This window comes from Saimiri boliviensis, chromosome 17, assembly GCF_048565385.1.
Source record: "Saimiri boliviensis isolate mSaiBol1 chromosome 17, mSaiBol1.pri, whole genome shotgun sequence".
NCBI lineage: Eukaryota > Metazoa > Chordata > Mammalia > Primates > Cebidae > Saimiri > Saimiri boliviensis.
In genome coordinates, this window is record NC_133465.1 from 14,255,991 (window position 1) to 14,276,705 (window position 20,715).

Here is a 20,715-nt window from a genome sequence, read left to right on the forward strand (position 1 = left end):
GACTGGTTACTAAATCAGAGAATCATGATTGCTGTTTCTTCTTAGAGTCTTAAATGAGCTGCTTTAAATAATTCATTTAAAAATAATTTTATTACCATAATGTTGATTTCATTAGGAACAGAGACAAATATGATAACTAGTTAACTTTTTTCTTGACCACATCTTCCCTTTCTTCATTCTGGCTATTTTTTTTTTTTTCCTTTTATGTAGCTTATATGGTTATATATCTGAACTGCCATTCCAGACGCAGGATTTGATATCTAAAACATAGTATCTGAAATCTCAAGAAATTAATAAATTAATTATTTAGTAGTGCATACTGTTACGGGTAGTGTGCATCCACTCATTGGCTTCCAAATGTCAGCATGGTAATGTGCTCCCAGGGTGTGCTTGTTTAAACAGTGATTCCTGGCCACTGTTTCCAGTGATTCAGATCCACTGGGGCTGGGACAGGACCCAGAGATCTGCATGTTTGATGAGGACACCAGATGATTCTGATGCAGGTGGTCCTAGACCACACTTCAAGAAAGCGAAGTAGGTGTTATGCAGGCAGTGAGTACCAGTCCCAGACTGAGTGGTCTGATGGGGTGTGGAGAGAACTCACCTAGTGAGAGCCAGTGGAGCCGGTCTCTACCACTGGCAGCAGGAAAAGCCAACTGGGCAAAATCTGGACCACACAAGAGAGGCATGCAAAGCAAGACGGATATATCACAGAAAAGGGAACAGCCTCACCTACACACACAGATGGAAAAGTCCCAGGGCAGTACATTTCCCTTGTATTATTTTATATATTCCATGCCCCAGGTTTCTGGATGAACTAATTGAATTAAAGTCATTTCCTTCTGCTTATTCCATTTAAAGACGCAGCACCCTTTGGATGACCCCTACTCTCTCATCTGACCTTTTTCTTCCCTATTTAGTTTATTACTTTTGAAGTCACATGTGTCTTGGAGTCAGCAGGATTTTTTTCTTTAGAGAAAATACTTGATATCTGTCAATTGATTTCTTTTGGACTCTTAACATCTCTGGCAATTCGTTTATAGCTAATGATAGCCGAGGCAGAAATATCTGGGAGTCAGCGATCACTTTTGTAGAACTAGCCTTTCTTTCTTTGCCTCCTTTTGTTTATAGCTGTAATATACAGAGGATAATTAACTGTAGAATAAGTGAAGGGCCATATAGTGCTCATACTTATATTTCATTTGTAGGACAGTAAGTAGCAGCAGCCCGCTGCCTTGGCATTTAGACCAGGATACGGGCCAAACGTTTGCTGGTGCTAATGCCATTTAAACGTTTATTTTTTTAAATGAAGGGAAGTAAGGCTGAGATTATAAAGAAGGAATAATGTCTCTCTTGAGTTTCCCTTGCCAATTGAGCTATTTACAATATGTTTTTGGAGTTTGTTGCATGGACCACACTGGGGTAAAGACTTTTCATTTGGATTAGGATCGTAAGAGGCGTTGGTGACTCAACTGAGTTTATACTTAATATAGGTCAGTAAAAAGCAGAACTTTTTTTTCTGAGTAACATCTGTGCTGAAAAGCTGCAAGACATTTTTTGAGACCAGAACACTGAAATAGATTATTTATTGGAGCCCGTAGATTATGCTGTTGATGGAACTGATATGAAGTACAGTCTATCGGTAGATTTTTTTTTTTCTCCTGGAGCCTAGAGTGCTGTTTTTTATTAAAAGAAAAAAGCAGAAATGGAGGATACGCATTCATTTTAGATCGCTTATATAGTTTAAGAAGTCAACTTACTGTATCTTCAGTTACTAAATATTTGTATGAAGGGGTTTTTAGCATTCACGAGTATGAATTGAGTGAAATACCGTCATTTCTTGAATTTTACTTTATGTTTTGAAATATGTACCTTAATAATGATATACTTACTAAATGTTACAGTATTATTTTTCATTATATGACTAGTAAGTGTTTTAGAAAAAATAGAAAATACAGATAAACAAAAACAGAAGATTAAAATCCCCCTATAATTTCAGTATCTCAAAATAAAACCATTTTGAAGATTTTGGTATATTCTCTTCCAGAAATTATTTCCTATGTGTCTCATATATTTTTGCTTTATAAACAAATTTATGATCATAGTATAAATGCCTTCTGTGATTGAAAAAATTTAATATTCTCCTTATGTCTTTTTGTATGTCAGTGTGTTTACCCTGTTTTGGGTGACTTTTAAAATATTAAAGTAGCATCTTCTGAAAACGCAAACACAATATACAAAAAGTACCTTCAGGCCATGCAATAACCAGTCTTTTTTTTTTTTTTTTTTTTTTTTTTTTTGAGATGGAGTTTTGTTCTTGTCGACCAGGCTAGAGTCCAATGGTGTGGTCTCGGCTCACTGCAATATCTGCTTCCTGGGTTTAAGAGATTCTCCTGCTTTAGCCTTCTGAGTAGCTAGGATTGTAAGAGCCTGCCACCACACCCAGCTAATTTTTTGTATTTTTAGTAGAGATGGGTTTCACCATGTTGGCTAGGCTGGTTTCAAACTCCTGACATCAGATGATCCACCCACCTCAGCCTCGCTAAGTGCTGAGATTGCAGGCATGAGTCACCGTGCTCAGTGAGAAACCAGGCTTTTTGCATAGTTTTTGAGTCACTATCTGTGCATAGTGTGTGTTTTAATGTTAGTAGCATATCCTCTGGAGTCAGACTGGCTGGGTTGGAATCCCTGGTCTACAATTTACTGGTTTTGTGGTTACAGGCACATTTTTTTTTTCCAAGTCTCTAAGGCTTGGTTTACTTGTCTATAAAATGGGGATAATCCTACCTGAAAGAATTACTGTGATGATTGTAAGTAATTACGTAAGCAAATGATTCACTGCCATATCCAGTAAATGTTCAAGACAGGTTAGTTTTTATATTAATGCATGGTTTTTATTTTGTTTTACTACAATGGGGTCATATCACGTATTTTGTTTAGTTTAGTTATTTGCTTTCTTCCCTAACTGGTATATCTTCCTCGTACTTCCTCACTAATATAATTAAATCTACCTTCTTTTTGTAAAGGTTGATAGTATTCCATAGTGTAGATATATTTAGTTTATTGAACTATTTCCTTATTAAAGGGCATTTAAGTCATTTCTTCTTGCTGTTAAAAATAAAGATTTGTAACCTTATTTTACATATATCCTTTTACATATTTTTTTTCTCAAAGTGAACTGTGTCAAAGTATACCTTTGTTTTGGATGGGTATACAGCATGCCATTGCATAGTTATACCATAATTTATTTATATATTTATTTCTCCTGTTTTAGGTGGTTTTTACTTTACTATCATTATTATAATAAATAATACTGCAATAAATAAGCTAAATCTATAATGATTTTCTTAGAAGTATATGTAAGTGGCCTTGTTAGGTCAAAGGGTATGCATTTTAAAGCTTTCAGTTTTCATTAACAGATTCCCCTCAAGAAAAGTTATGCCAATTTATGTTAGCCACCTGACCATATCTTCACCAATGAATGCTAGATGATCATGTATTTTTCTAAATAACTGTCAATTTGATGTGTGAAAGTAGCACTTAAGTGTTTAATTTTGTACTTAATACCGATGAGGTTTTATATTTGTCATATACTGAGTGGTGATTTGTGTTCCTTTGTTAAAGGCCTGTTTGCCTCCCAGTCTTCTCTTCTGTGTTTGTCTTTGTTTTTTGTTTATAAGGTTTCTTTACATATTAAAGATCTGATCTCATTATATACATCTGTCATAAATGTCTTATGTTGTTTGTGTCTTGTTTTCTTTGTTTTGACATCCAAAAGTTATTTTATGTAACCGAAGCTATTTTCTATGAGTTTTTGGTTTGTATACCATGTTTAAGCTTTCCCCACATAAGATTTTGTAAATATGGTGTTTATCTGTGTAGTTAATACTTTGTTTCTATGATTTTATATTTTATAATAAAATTTATTATTGATAGGAAATGTAGTTTGGTCAGTAGTATAAGATAGAGATATTGCCAGTTTTTAGTAAGTCATTAATCAGTGTTTGAATGTTCTATTCACAAAGAATTTATGAGGCTCCGTCCCTGGAATAACTACCTCAATTCTGCTAATATTTTAATTGAGATTTCAATGTTGATTTGGGGATGAATTGAGAACTTTACCATTACATCATCTTCATTTATACAAGTCTTCGTTTATGCCTCTTGAGTTTTATAGTTTTACTTAAATAGATCAGTGAATATATTGATAAATGATTTGGGGAGTATTTTAAAAACTTTTTTTCAGTTGATTATTTCTTGAGTTTTTCAGGAATACAATCAAATAATGATGAAGTTACCTCCTTTTTTGTGTTTATGCTAATTATTTCATTTTGGTAATTGCCTCTTTGTTATACTGTCTCTCCTTGCTTTCTTTGTTATCATTTTCTGCTTCATTCTGAAGGGTCTTCTGAAATGTGTTATGTACAGTGGTGATTTGATTTTGCACCAACTACTTTTTATTGCATCTTATGGCTTCTAACATTCTGCTATGGCAGTTTTTGTTCCTTTGTACTGCTTTTCTCAACCTACTTTGTTTCATGGGATTTGCTTTTTTTCTAAAGTGTACAAATTTACTTTTTCTGCTCATTCAGCTGATGTTTGTTGAGCATCTATTATGTTCCAAGTATCCACTTCTGAGTGTTGTGGACAGAATAAGGTACAAGTGGCTGACACTGTCTCTGTCCTGATAGGTTTTACTCTTCAGGAGGAGCTTATAGTCTAGTGGTTCTGTGGTACATCTTTTTTTTTTTTTTTTTTTTTTTAAAAAAAAAAAGATGGGGTTTCACCATGATGGCCAGGCTGGTCTTGAACTCCTGACCTCAGGCGATCCACCCACCTCAGCCTCCCAAAGTGCTAGGATTACAGGCATGAGCCACCACGCCTGGCCTCTGGGGTACATCTTTTTCAAAATATATTTAGCCTCTGATTCTCCCATGTTCCTTTTTTTCTTTCATCTTGTAGAATCTTGTTTTATGAATTGCATATTGATTCATTTTACCGCTCTTTATCTTTCTCCATTCCGGAAAGAAGGCAACACTATCTAGACAGTAGTTAACACCCCAAATGAATGTAAGCTCCATGGAGTGGGGCATTTTGTCTGTTTGCACTGTTGTGTCTTCTATACCTACAGCAGTGCCAGGCACATGGTAAGTGCTCATCATGTATCCATTGAACAGATTCAGGGTTGGATTTTTATTCATCACCTGACAGTTTCACTTGGTGTTGTCGGAGTTCTCTCTCATTTTAAGTGAGGGAAACCAAGGCTGTCAGTTTGCATTTACTGGTTTAGCAGTCCCGTGGCCGGAAGGAGACAAGGAGGGCACAACAAGTGAGGGAACTTTTTCTCCGAAAGGTTTTTTTCATCATGTTTCTGACACCACAGTGCCAATGTCTTGTTTCCCAAACCTGGTTTTTAGTGTCATCTGCTTCTCCTCTCTGCATATGATATGTCTGTGTCCAACCTTTTCTCTGGTGCTGTGGCTTGCCGAGTTGGAAGAATGCCATAATATGTCAAAGTATGGTGGCAGTGGGTGGCTTGCTACACGGAAGCCATCAGAAAAGCGTTCTGCCTTGTCTCAGTGAGAATTACATCAAGGTAAGGCCCATCTTTCATTTTGTGACCCTCTACCCCTTTGTGTCCCTCTAGCTCTGATTTAACTGCCTCTAAGCTCTCCTGCACTGTGGTGACAAAGGGACTCTTTGGGGAGTGGGCTCATTTTTCCATGGCTCACCCTGGCTTCTGTCCTTGCTCGTCACCAGGAAGGAATAATGGGTATGGTTAGAATAGCTTTGATTTCCTGTATTTATTTCCCATTTTTATTCATGCCTTATTGGTAGGTATTTTTTGCTATTTAAATCATGAATGTAGTGACTCAGCCCTCAGTAACTGTCTTCAATTTAGTCTTATCTGTGCTATATTTAACCAATACTTCTGGAGGTTTTTAGTATCCTGTCTTTACCTCATTTGTTGGTGATGTAGATTTTTCTTCGATTTTCATTTATATTTCATCACTTCAGTTGGTTTCTGTGAGGCTGGGGCTGTATAGATGCTTTAGCCAATGTTCCAGTTTAGAAAAACCATATATATTTATCTAGGCTACTCTGTTTTCTGATGATTTAATTGTTAAGATGGGATTTAATTGCCTTAAATTCAATTGGATTTTAATTGAACAGATTGTAAGTATAAGATGCTGTGGTAGATGCTAGGGCAAGGTAAAGATAAATTTTGTTAGAATGATAATCACTCTCAAAATATATTGAGAGCTGTAAAGAGGGAGGGAAAAAAACTGAGTTGAGAATTGACTTAACATTCACATAAGTGAAAACTTGGAAACAATGAATTAAACAAGTAAAGGGTTTATTTATCTCGTATGTCAAGGATTCTGCGGTTAGGAGTCTGGAGCTGATGCTTAAGGGTGTTTTCAGCATACCTGGTACTTCTTAGTCTATTATCATTACCTTGTGGTTTCTGTCCTCAGGACCATGACTTTCATACCCGCATCATCATATTGTATCCTGGGCAGAAAGAATGAGGGGAAAACGTGGAAAGGCAGAAACCTCCTTATACAACTTTTCCTCTTAATTTGGTAGGGAATGTTCTTGATAGGAACCTATTATATCTCATTGGCCAGGAATGCGCAATGTAGCTACCTCCAGCTGCAAGGGAGGTTACAAAGCATGGCGTAATTCTTACCTCTATCATTTTAACAGCCAAAATATCTTAAATTCAGCCTAGTCAACTCTGAGTAGCCAACTTCTCTGTGTCCTTATAGCCCTCACTGGTCTGTCTCATAGATCCCCTTCTTGGAAAAGGACGTGAAGCTGCCTCTTCCCTACCAGATTTTCCAAAGAAAAATAAAATACCGCTCTTCTGTCCGTTCTGTGACTACCACCACATATGTGTGCTTCAAATGCAGTATCTTTAAATGAAGACTGACTTGCCAGCTTGGCGTCTACTTTTCCAGTAGTGGTTGTGGATGTGTACTGAGCTGGCAGCGATTTTCCCTATCATCTTGATAATCAAATACACATTTGGAGACTCCTGGTTTGGGTTGGATTGTACGTAGTCAGTACCAGACTGTGCAGCAGAGGAAAGCCAGCAAGCCCAAGTATACATCTTCATGAAAAAGTGTAGGTGGATGGTGGCACTTCAGCTAAACCAGGAAGCAAGCCAGGTGGCAAAACTGTTAGTGAATGTTGAAGAACACTGTAAACTTTCCTCTCTCTTACTTCTTGTTGCACTCCAACAGTTGTTGAGGGCTTCGCCTTCTTGCGCAGTTTTCTTTTTCCGAGATTCTGCCATCAACCTAGAAAACTTCACTATTTCTAGGAGTTATCAAACTTCATATGCCTCCTGAGATGCTTGTTAGAATGCAAATGTTTAGTTATTACCTCCATAAATTCCTTCCCTCTGGGTCTGGGGTAGGGTCTAGAATTCTGTATTTTAATGGTCCTCATAACATATTTTGAGACATACTCTTCTAATCTGTGGAACCGATTCAACACTCTCCTAGCTCTTTACCCTCAGCACACTGCCTTGCTTCCCATTACTCACGAGATATTTATTTCCTATTAAGAGTGAGCTCTGCAACTTACAGCTAACCTAGTTTTCTGAATTCTTACCTTTTTTTGCTTTTTCTCTCCTCTCCCTCTTCTGCCCTTGTCCCCTCCAGTGGATGGCACTTTCAGGCTGACATCTGGGGTCCTCTTACATTCTGTAAATCCAAGCAGATCTCCCTCTACTATGTGGAGGGAATGTTATTTGAATCACTTCAGGGAAGCAAATGACTGCCTCTCAACCTGCAGGTCAGACTTGCCAGGGTGATTAATAATTATTTGGGGTTTTATAAAGGGCTTGGTTTTCACTTCAAAGCAAAGCATCGTAGCATCTTATTTATTAAGATTAAGGAATGAAACACTTAAGAGAAATAACTTTTAAAAGAATGTTACAAGGTTTTCTCTTTAAATACTAAGAAAGTTTTTGTTCAACTGTTTATTTTGGAAGATCCTTCCAAAATGTATATGAAGTTTTAAATTTACCAGTAGCTTTTAAAGATATATTAAATAAGAAGGAAGAATAGTAAACTTGATGATTAAGAATGAAAAGAATGCTGCATGTCAGTGAGCTTTTACAAAGATGTAGAGATGCATTTTTGTTTGTAGTTACCCTGAGCTATTCGATCTGTAGATGAAGAGTGACTATTTGGAACACTCTCTCAGCCTGCGGATTTTGTGCTTTCTGTTCTGTCTATCTCAAACAGATATACCTCACCTCTTCTATGTTTGCCAAGTTAACTCCTTTTTATCCTTCAGTCTTCAACTTTGACATCACTTTTGGGAAACCTTCTGGGTTTTGAGGTTCTTCTATGTTCACAGAGTTCTTCACCCGCTGAATCTGGAGCTGATGCTTAAGGATGTCACCTTGTGTTGTAATTAATGCCTATCGGCTTTTCTGAATCTTTTTCAGGGTGGAAGCCCCAAAAGGGCTGGGACCACATCTGTCTTGTTGACTATTACCTTCCCATTCCGCAGCGCAATGCCTTGCAAATAACAGGTGCTTAAAAAAATAGTAGCTCAATGGAGAAAAGAAGTGTAGCAAACTCACTTGCCACCATTTGTAGAATTTTGAACAGCTTAGCCTTTTAATTGCAAATAATCAATTATTTTACTGTACTGCAGGAGTTTAGTGGTTAGTGATGACTGAAAAGCATTGTATCTAACTTCTAGGCAGCGGTGCATTTGTAATTACTTGGTCTGATTTGTTACATGTGTTCTGCAAAATAAGCACAGGGAGCTAAACACGAAATATCTTCAAAATCGGAATGATACTTGAAATGGAGACTTAATTCTTTATTTTAAATGTTTATCTCATACAGTATCTGCTCTCTGGATAATCACAGTTATAATTTTGATATGAAACTGAGATAAAGCTTTATTTTAGTGAAAACTGTCCAACTAACAGTTTCTTTTTGCCAAGCTCAGTTTTGAAACTACGTATTTCTGCTTCTTAAAAGTTTCAGTTTTTGTCATCAGTTTTAGTTTATAGGTATCAGTTTTTTGGCATTTTTTTTTTAGCTAATTAAAAGGTTGTTAATTTTTGGTTATTGAGTATGTGAAATAAATTGGGTTTCTTTATTAAAAAGAACAAAATAAAAATAGGATGAAAAGCTAGAAAAGCTCTTGGGTTCAAGGAAAAGCTCTAATTGAAAGAACAAGCCTAGGATCTCACTCTGTGTTGCAAAATTAGCTTAATATAAACAGCTTTTATTTATATATTTGTCAGGCCTGATAGATGCTTCATTTTCCTTTTTCTGAATGCTAACTGTAAATGTAAACCAAATGCTTCCTGGTGAACTGCCTTCATGACCATACTTAAATACTTCATTTTGTTATCAGTGTTGCTTAGTAAATTTGAAGCTATGAGATATAATTTTGCCCTAGGACTTTCAGTCTAACTTTCATCATTAATTGCATGAAAAATAAAGGAAGGAAGCCCTAATAAATTCTTACCTTTGCAGCTATAGTGTTAAAAATCTATATTAAAAGTCTTTTCTTTTAACCAGAGGTGGTTATAGTTTATAATCAGTTAGGCCCCTGGTTGATGTCTTTTAATGTGGCTGAGAAAAAAAAAAAATACCATGTCTCTCATCAATTGACTTTTCATCTAAACATAACAGTAAGCATGAGCCACCTTTTCTGATATGTCTGTTGGGAAGACAACTGTATTATGTGGTTCACAGAACTCTGCTAAGCTATGAAGCCTAAAAAACTCACTTAAGTTAGAAATTCAGCTATTCGAAGCTTTAGGTACTAATAAAAAAGAGATGAAAATCATTAAGTACAGCTATTTAGTAAAAAGTACACTCTCATTTAAAAATTTAAAAGAGACTTAACTCATTCCTCTGAATTAAGTTATACAGTTTTGAACTTTGAGATCTACTAACAAAAGCTTAAGTCTATTGCTTGGACACACACATAAACAAAAACACATACAAATTCATTAACTGCCTGCTCTTGGTCAACTTTCTACATTAAACAACTTTAAAGAGATTACATCTCAAGTGTATGAGACTTGGATTACAATGTTGCATAGTATCTGCTATCAAGGATAATGAGATATAATAGATTACAAGGGTGATTTGAAATCTACAGAGAATCTCAAAATCTCAGTTAGCCAGTGGCTTTAATCTTGCTACCAAATCTTTTATCAGAATTGATAGTTATCCAAATTGATTTTTTGGACTTTTGTTTTTTTCTCTTAGTTCTTTTGTGGCCAGTGCTAAAAAATAGTGAGGCATTAAAAGACAGAGAAATAAGAGAAGCCAGATGTAGCTGACCCATTTTTTAACATAATCCTTACCATTATTTTTTATTGATAATTTTAGAAAGGAAATTAAGTACAGTTATTATGCTTATGCTCAGACACCAACAGTCCCAAAGTAGTGAGACTTAAAAAAAAATTCTCGATAAAGTTGCTTCTCCAAGAAAACCTCTTGCATATTGGAAAAGGCAAAACATTTCAAGTGGTTCGCTGCTGCCCCATAAAGTATACTGTGAGGTTAGAACTAGGGAGGCTGGCTAAATTTATACTGCCAGTCCTGTAAAAGCCTCCATTTATGGGTGACAGATAAAGCCCCCTCTGTTGCAGAAATAACAGCATGCATGGTAGAGTTGCTTCTGCCCACCCCCAATATGGGGCTCCCTCTGTGACTTCTTCCAATTCCCCCTAAAATCTGTAGAGGAAGAAACATGATCATGGATCCTATGCCAGGGATACAGTGTTAAAGCCTGTCTTGTCTTTGTGATTTTCTGATCAGGTAGATGACTGTGTGTTTATATGTGCATCTTCCCTTCAGTTAGTGGAATTTTCTTTTTCTGAAAATGAGTCTTTGTAGTACTTATATTCTGGCTTGGCATGGTGGCATATAACTCTTGATTAGACCCTGATAGATTTTACTGCCAGTAATTTACACGTTGTTATCCATATAGAAAATCAGACATTAGTACCTACAATCGCTAGTTTTGCTTTTTATTTTAGAACCACATTCTCCAGAGTTTATTAGTCCTGTACTTTATCAGTAAAAGGAATTTTAAGTGTACTTATGTATATTTATAATACTTCTGCTATTATATATAAAGATATACTATAAATGCATAGTTATATATAAATAAAATTCATGTATTCTTACACTGATATATTCATTTTAAGATATGCAAAATGTGGGTTTAAAAAGAAAGGATTAAAAAATTAAACATAAGTGGAAGTTCTCCTATTTTCTTATCGTGTCCCTACGGTGTCCACACCTTTCTTTGAAGTGTAGTATTCTCAAGATTTAAATAAATGTAAAAACATTTTGGCACACTAAAAGTGCTTTGCCATTGTAAGTTTTGTTTTTATCATTATTATTATTAGCCTACATTTATTAAAGGGTTGCTAATCCTATCACTCCCTGGAAGAGACAGAGAGATAACTTAGATTATAATATGGAATCATACGGAGTGTGGTGTGAAGTGTTTTGTTGTTTCTCTAAATTCTTTTAGGCACTGCTTTGAAATGTAAAGTCCAAGTATAGTGGCCAGAGAAATATTTCATCTAGAATTTTATGAACTGCTTTTCAATAATTTCCAAGAACACTGCTGATTAAGCCCTTATTGTTTACCAGACACTGTGCTCAGTGCATTTGATACAGCGAGAAACTGTTGTGTCTGTAGAAGGTGCCGTTGGCATGGATCGGAGCCTGGAAGTCAAGCATGGTTGGTTACTAGAGACATTTAGCTTGGAGGGACAGAAACTAGGAATAGCTGGATTTGCATGATTGAAGGGTTGTGCTAAGAAAGAAGAAGTTAATTCACGGTTGCTCCACAACACAGAGATTGCATCCTAGGTAGGTATTTCAAGGAAGTTGATTCTGACTTGATTAGAGAAAGAAACTGTCGAACAGCTAGAGCTCTTCTGTAGCATAAGGGGTTGCCCAAGGAGAAATGATTTTCTGTCACCAGATTTGCAGAGAATATGCACTGAGATGTTAGAGAAGGCATTTATATTAGGAGATAAATTACACTAATTGACCCTAAATCCTCTTTGACCTTTTTAGATTTGATTATTTGAGTTACTGAATTATGTTTAGCTCCTTTGTAGTAACTGCTTAATTTTTTTTTTTTTTTTTTTTTTGAGACAGAGTGTTGTTCTCTTGCCAGGTGTCAGGCTGGAGTGCAATGGCGTGATCTCGGCTCAGCGCAACCTCTGCCTCCTGGGTTCAAGCAATTCTCCTGCCTCAGCCTCCTGAGTAGCTGGGTCTACAGGCACGCGCCACCATGCCCAGCTAATTTTTGTATTTTTTAGTAGAGATGGGGTTTCACCATGTTGACCAGGATGGTCTCGATCTCTTGACCTCGTGATCCGCCCACCTAACCCTCCCAAAGTGCTGGGGTTACAGGCGTGAGCCACCATACCCAGCGGTAACTGCTCAAATTTATTCAATAATGAAGCCCTTTGTCACCACCTTCCACATACTTACAGCGAGCTCTGTTTGCACTGTTGCCATCCTACCCAGGCCCTCATCAGGTCCTGCCTATTGTCCTTCACTAATCCTTAAGTGGTTCTCTGAGTAACTTTTCCTCCACTCCAATCAGTCCTCTGCGTTGCTGGTAGACAAGTCTTTCTAAAATGCTACCCTCATTCCAGTACATACTAATTTTCTTCATTGCAGTACATATTGCAATTAAGTACCTTACCACAAATTTAGCAGCTTAAAGCAACACAAAGTTATTGTTTCACTGTTCCTACAGAAAGAAGTCCAGGCATGTTGTGGCTGGACACCCTGCTCAGAGTCTAACCGGGGTGAATTCAAGGTGTTGGTTGAAACTGTTCTCATCTGGGGCTTATGGTCTTCTTCCAGGCTCACTGGTTGTTGGCAGAATTCATTTCTTTGTAACCCTAGGACGGAAGTCCCTGTTTTCCTTCTAGCTGCTGGCATGGGCTGCTCTTAGCTCCTGGAGGCAACCTGTAGTGCTCGCTTTGCCCTCATAAGTACATGGCCCTCCTAAGCAGTTCTCACTGGGGATGTTTGCTGTCTTCCAGCCCAGTCAAGGATGTTTTAGTCTGTTTTCTGTTGCTTATAACAATACCTGGAACTAGGTAATTTATAAAGAAAGGAATTTATTTCTTACAGTTATGGAGGCTAAGAAGTCCAAGGTCAGGGGTGCCTCTGGTGAGGGTCTTCTTGGTGGTGGGAACTCGGAGTCCTAGGTGGTACAGGCATGGCATGGTGGAGAGGGCTGAGTATACTAGCTCAGGTCTCTCTTCCTCTTCTTATAAATCCACCAGTCCCACTCCTATGATAATCTGTTAACCCATTTATGCATTAATCTATCCAGGAGGGCAGGGCCCTTGTGACCCAATCACTGGTTAAAGGCCCAACTTCTCAATACTGTCACATTGGGGATTAAGTTTCAACGTGAATTTCAGAGCAGACAGACTTTCAGACCGTAGCCCAGGGCATGTGTCATTGTGATTGTTTCCAGATTTTAAAATGTGTTTTGTTTGTTTATTTGTTTGTTTTTGAGACGGCCTTGCTTTGTTGCCCAGGCTGGAGTGCAGCGGCACCATCATAGCTCACTGCAGCCTTGAACTCCCTGGCTTAAGTCATCCTCCCACCTCAGTCTCCCAAGTAGCTATGACTAAAGGCACATGCCACTGAGCTGGGCTAATTTATTTTTTTGTAGAACAAGGTCTCACTTTGTTGTCCAGGCTGGTGTTGAACTAACTCCTGACTTCAAGGGATCCTCCCACCTCCGCCTTCCAAAGTGTCAGGATTACCGGCATGAGTCATGGCACCTGGCAAAAAAATGTTTTTGTGTTGTTTTGTTTTTGTTTTCTAATGGGAAATGTAGTAGGAACTTACTCCTGGAGAAGGCAGAGGCAGATAAGAGAACATCTGGAGCAAATGAATCCTGGACAACAGATTGGACCTAGTAGGCAGGGCCATCTTTAGTGAAGGCGGCTACTGGATCTCTTTTCCTGGAGAAGCTTAGGTTCTCTACCTGGTCGTCCGCCCAGGAGTGGGGATGAGTCAAGCTCTGTTGGTTTGAGAATATTAGTCTCCCATGGGCTCCCAGAGCCATTCCTGGGCCTGCAGTGCAGTGCCTCTGGGCCTATATTGGATGGGTCATGCTTCGTTGGCGGCATTGATTTTATGTTTATTTGTGAAAGGACAGAATATGAGATTACCAAATAAAATATAATTTCAAGTGTTATTAATGAGAGAATATATTATGTTCACTTTTAATGAGATTCTGGTGTTGAAAATGATTCCATGTAATGAACCCCAGGAAATCAATGAAAAGTTTAATTACAGTTATGGCAGTGTTGTATGAGAATATTGCTTCGGTCAATTTTACTTGTACAATTTATCAGTCCTCCCTGACTTTTTCAAATTAATTGCTTTGATGAAATAAGTATAAATACATTATTTGTTAGCTTTTGGAGTTTTTTTTTTTTTTTAGAAATATGTTACAAAATTCAAATTTCCTTCTCTCTAATAATGGTTGTTAGTATTTTTACATGTATTACCATTTATAATTTGTACATTTTAAAATTAGGTCGTATTTCCATTTTGTAAATTTCTTCATTGTTATGTCTTACAAAACACTGTTCTTTTCCCTTGGTTAGCTTTTCATAAGTCACTTTTTGTCTCTTCTCAATTTATCAGTAGATTCAGTCAAACATTTGTTGTACTTTCTCTATGCTTTATCACCCCATCAAGCTCTAGAGTGAATAAAAAGAATAACAAGATACTTCCTCATCTGATTATCAGTTTTCGTTCATGTAACTACATGCCCTTTTCAATTTTAAACAAAATGAACTTTCTTTTTAGAATATTTCTGCTGTTGACAGTTCAGTGATTATGGGGCTTTCTTGTCCACTATGATGATAATTGACTTAAAAATTTTTGTTTATGAAGCACAATATAAAAATGTTGATCTGGATATTTAGAGATATCTGAAGTATAATTTGTCATCCCTTGAAGTATCCATGGGGGATTGGCTCCAGTACCCTTCTCTCAATAAGAAATGGTGTAGTATTTGCATATAACTTATGCCTATCTTCCCGTATATTTTAAATCATCTCTAGTTTACTTATAATACCTATGCAGTGTAAATGCTGTATAAATAATTATCACACTGTATTGTTTACAGAATAATGACAGGAAAAAAAGTCTGTACATGCTCATTACAGACGTAACTTTATTCTTTTCTAATATTTTTGATCCAAGGTTGATTGAATCAACAGATGTGGAACCCATGGATACAGAGAGCTAACTATAGTCATTCACTTTTGGTGATTCTAGATTTTATTAATTATATATTGAGAAGGTTATAGCAGATTTTCTTTTAACTATTACAGTCGTTTATGAGTAGTAAACAACTCTACTTTTGCGTTCAAGGCCATGCATTCAAATTATTTTGGCTGATTTACTCTGTGGAGATAAGCAATTTACTTAGTTTGATTTTAAGAGGGAAAACTCTGCAGTCTCTTTTCCCTCAAATTCTCCCATTGATACCATCAGCCTTTCTGCTGCATGGTAGAATTGTGATACAAACGAGAGGCAGCCTGGATGCTAAGGATTTTTCTTTCAGTCCTGGTTGTCACTGACGCACTGTGCAATATGTGAAGAGTCGCCTAACCCATCTGGAGAGCTCTTGAGTTTTGCAAAACAAGATGACTCTTGTTCTTTAACACTGGCCCATCCAGGAGGTTTTGCAGTTTATGGTGTGGTATCTATAAAGAATGAAAAAGCTTCCTCAAAGATGGTGCTATTTGAGTATTCTAAATGGAGCTTTGCTGTTTGCTTTAAAAATAGTGCCTTGATGGCCATTAAATGTGTGCAGGTAAAACTAAATGGCCTGTTATGAGAGACTGTTCATTTCCCATTGGCACAAGGGTAAAATGTACTGCAACTGCTGTTTTCAGAGTCTAGAATCATCATGGCATTTTCCTTTGGGCGTAAGTTGTTACAGAATTAGACAGCTAAAACTTTTCCAGAATGTTGACTTTGAAATTGAGTATTCTACCTTTGATTCCTGCCCTCTGCTCCGTATGATTCTTAGTTGCTGCTAGGTACTTTGTGCGCACTTGTTGTGGTATGACTTGTAGTACCATATATGGGCCAGTACAGGCTGTACACCTAAGCAGAGGACATGTAAGAGGGGACAGCACATGCTTTCTGGCCTCAACTCCCCACGTCAGCCATGCTACCTTTCTCCTGAACAGGTGTGTCTTCATGACTTCTGATTAGCCTCTCATTTGCCTTCAGCTCCTAAAATGCTCATCTTCCTGCAATCTTTATCCAAACTTGCATCCTCATCCCTGAACCTTGCTGTCTACTTATATTTGTGCATGTCTTTCATTTTCTGGAGGTGAATCTTTCCCCAGGAGATTCGGATACACTACTGTATTGGGGAACAACTGAGTTAAAGGAAGGACCCCTTGCCAGAATACTTGTGTTAAAGGAAGGACCCCTTGCCAAAAACTATCTCAACTCTAGGTACTTTGAGTTGAGATAGTTATACTTAAGGCACCTTACAAACTACCATTGAACTCAGCCAAAGTATTTCTTGGGTTTAGCAATATCAAGAAATCTGTGACCCATCTAGATATGAGGGAAGGGGCTTGTTCATATGGTAGAACTATGAAGGATTACTGTAAGTTGCCGATAAGACTAGATTGAAGAACTTGCCAGCCAATTCATGAGTATGAGGAGGAACTACCAGTTTCTCTAGCATGTGTCTGATGATGCCAATAGTGGTGCCTTCCTTTCCCGCTTCCTGTGGGCCCTCTCATGGTTACTGGCCACCCATGCTACCTTATCATCTTGATGCATGTCTCCAAATGTTCTTTGTGTCTTTCATTCTTTTTTTGCCCCCCAATCTGTAAAAGTCTGACTTTGTCACATACTTGTCTGCATTGTACCTGCTGCCCCTTGATCTCTTCCATTCCCTCAGGCTCAGCCATGGCCTCTACGCTGGTGACTTCAGAGCTTCATGCCTCTCCAGTTTCCCAAATCTCCCTTTTGAGCTCTAGTTTCATATTTCATCCACATTCTTTATATTTCTACCTAGATGTCCCATGGTTTCTCAAAACATCACGTGTTCCTAAGGCCAGCAAGCTTCATCATGTCCTTCCCTAATGTCCTTATATCTGTTAATGTTATCATTCCTCTCCATGTCAGCCAAGTGCATGGTAAATGGTAAAGTGCACTTTTCCATTCATTCTTTTTTGTCATTTTATCTTCCTACCTCTCCCAGTTACCAGGTCCTAACAATTCTCTAATCAAAATATACCATTTTTACAACCCTTATTCACCGTGAATTAATGGTATGGCCTCTTAAAATGTTTATCTGCAAAACTCTCTGTCCCTCCAAGTCATAGTGTACATATACTTTCACTTATAGATTGCTTTCTTGCATTAGACTTTCAGTGACTCTCCACTGCCAACCAACCAAACTACAAACTCTTCACCTGGCTATTCTGCAATCTGGCAATTACCACCTTTCTTCCTGTTTTTTCAGTAAATACAGCTTTATGCCTAGTTAGCGATAGCCCCCAAAGTATAGCAGTGTACTACACAGACAAGGGTCCTGTCTTCATGGAGCCTGTATTTCAGTGAGGAGTCAGAGTGTCATAAGTGTAGTGAAGGAAATAAAAGGAGGATGTGAGTGAGGGAGTAACTGGGGAGGCCTACGTTAGATGAGGTGATCAGGAAGGTTCCCCTTAACAAGTAGTATTTCAGATCAGATCTGAAGGATGAGAAGGAGCCAGCCATGGAAAGAGGCAGAGGAAACAAAAGTACAAGAACGCAGGGACAAGAAAGAGCTTGGAATGCTCAAAGAAAAGAAGAATTCTCATGAATGGAGAATGGTGAGTGAGCTAAAGAGAGGTGTGTGATGCACTTATTGGCAGGGAAAGAGTTTACATTTTATATCAGGTATAGTAGCAAAGAATTTTCAAGGCAGCTCTGTGATTTCATCTGTTTTCATTTTAAAAACATCACTCTGAAGAGAAGCAAGATGGAAGCAAAGAGACCAGTTAGGGAGTAAGCTAGTCATTGCTTGGACTAGGTCAGGGTTTCTCAAGCTCAGCACTATTGGCATGTTAGGCTAGAACATTCTTTGTTGCTAGGGGCTGTCCTATGCACCACAGGATGTTAAGAAGCATAAAAGACAAGTGACACCCTCCCCTCCAATCAAAAATGTTTCCAGACAATGCTAAATGTCCCCTGGGGGACAAAACTACCCCTAGTAAAGAACTGCTGGACTAGATGCTGGCAGTGTGATGGGTTTGAAACACGCTGAAGAGATAGAACAGACACTACTTTGTAATGAGTGGGATATAGAGAGTGACAAAGGAGATGATCAAATATGCTTCCTAGGTTTCGGGTTGGAGAAGCTAGGTAGATGGTATCGTACATACTTCAGATTCTTGACATTGGTCTTCCCTTCCCTTGTGCCTGTTCTTGGAATTATCCGTGTACATGTAATGTTGCTCATCCCACCATTCTCTTCCTTTCTCTGTATCCCCTCTTGAAGATCCAATTTAAATGCCATCTTCTTCAAGCTTTCCCAGATTTGCCCACCAATGGTGACTTTTTTGCAGCAGATTTCTGCAGCTCCATATCAGCGCTACTCCTGCACACTTTCTGGCCCTGTCAGCTTCTGTAAACCCCAGGGAAGAAGGACCAGGGCCTACCAAAAAGAGCAGCCTTGGTGGATATTTGAATTGTCTGGCTTTGCTTCTGCACCTCACCTCTTCCCTTGGTTCCTATTGGTGGCTTGTAGGATTATCATCTCCCAGTATGCATTCTCTGACCCCCGGGACCATCATCTCTTATAGGCAAGCCCTCCCCTAGGCTTATCTGGAGTTTGTCTCAGAATTGGGATCCTTATTATTTGCTATCTTGTGTTACAGTTGTTAAGGTATATCAGCCATCTCCCTTTCAAATTACCTAAGAGCAAGAATAATACCATATACATCTGTATCCCCGACAATGCATACTGATCACAAATTTTGTATTCAGTAAACGTCTGTTGAATAAGAAAGGAAATGATTGGATCTGGAAGATTGACCTTATTTTTTTTCTCTTGAGTATGGAATTAAAAGAAAATTAACATTTTTCTATAATTAGCACACATAGCTTTTATAATCAGAAAAATGTGGACCTTTTTTAAACCAAAGATCAACCTGTACTTTGTTTTATGAACATAATCAATGAGTTTTTATATGAAAGCTAGCTTGTTTTTTGTCTCTTTGGCCGTTATACTTGGGACTCTTGTTGGTAACAGTATGTCTGCCCTGTTTGTGTGTTACAGCTCTGGTAGTAAGTACCACTTCAGCTGGATTTGCATTGGCTCCGGGCCCTTTTGACTTGCCCTGTTTCCTGCTTACTTCTATTGGGACAGGCCTTGCATCCTGCGCTGCCAACTCCATCAATCAGGTCAGTTTTTCACTTTTCACACTTTCTCTTAGATGGTTCTATTGTCATATTTTTAAAAACCTTCCAGACTCACATACAAGTAATGGAGAAGCACTTGTAACACTGTATATCCTATAGGAGTCTGTAGGTTTCATAACCAATGTGTCTTTTATTTTGAGATGAATGGTTTTCAGATATGTTCAGGTGAGAGAGCAGTAGAGTAGATGCTTCAAATGACTAGTATACCTTGAGTTAAAAAGTGTTTTTGAGCTGTCATAACTTTCTACTCTCAGTGGTATCTTTGTTTGTGCATTTCAGATACATTTTCCTGAGCAATATTATGTACTATTCTTTCTTGGTTGGATTTCTTTGCATTTTAAACTACCTCTATAAAGAACAGAATATATTTTAAATAGCATATTCAGCTTTTTTAAAAAAAAATCAGTAATTTAGTACTCAGTTAACTTGGTATATGGAATAAGATTATACCCCAAAATTAGCGTATTATTTTTAATACATGCCCCCTCCCATTATTTTAAACCTCAAAATAGTCCCCCAAATAGTTCTTTTACCCCGTCTTGTCATTGTGGTCTGCCCTAACGTTGTGGCTTTTTCATAAGATACTATAGTGAAAAAGTTTTGGCCAAAACTTAAGGAAAACATTTTCATTACCAGAACACCCAAGAGGAGCTGGCACGGTTTTAAAATAAGAATTCAACTTACCAGCAGGAAAACAGCTTGACTGAGTAGATATATAAGTTGCTAATCTGCAAAATATGTGAATTTAATGTGATAATGCCTACAGTCATTATGCTTCCACAATATATTGTCAGCTATTTGTAGAAGGATCAATCTATTTCAAATAAGTCTTTTGTTGTTGTTTTTATTTTAGATATCAGAATGATCTTATAGTGAGGTTCAAATACTGTTACCACTTTACCAAAAGGGTCATCCCCTTCTATAAACCAGGACACCATCTCTTCCAAGTTGTTTCTTTCTTTTGCTACCTTGTCCTGTTTTCTGGCAAAGAGAATAAATGTGATTTCACCATGAACATATTTTTAATGAAAATGTGAATAAAATGCAATATAAGCCAAATGGATTTATTTGTCCATTTGGGTCTATTCTTTGTTATTTTTTATTTTTATTATTATTATTTTTTTTATTTTGAGACGGAGTCTCACTTTGTTACCCAGGCTGTAGTACGATGGCTCGATCTCGGCTCACTGCAACCTCCGCCTCC

At 37.7% G+C, this 20,715-nt stretch overlaps 1 protein-coding gene across 1 annotated transcript in view; it reads left to right on the forward strand.

The window, feature by feature from the left end:
- Positions 1-20,715, forward strand: part of COX10 (cytochrome c oxidase assembly factor heme A:farnesyltransferase COX10) — a 132,045-nt gene that overhangs the window by 12,045 nt on the left and 99,285 nt on the right. Inside the window, exon 4 of the mRNA XM_003929258.4 lies at positions 19,369-19,493. Coding sequence (XP_003929307.1) covers positions 19,369-19,493 — 125 coding nt within the window. The remainder of the gene's footprint in view (positions 1-19,368; positions 19,494-20,715) is intronic.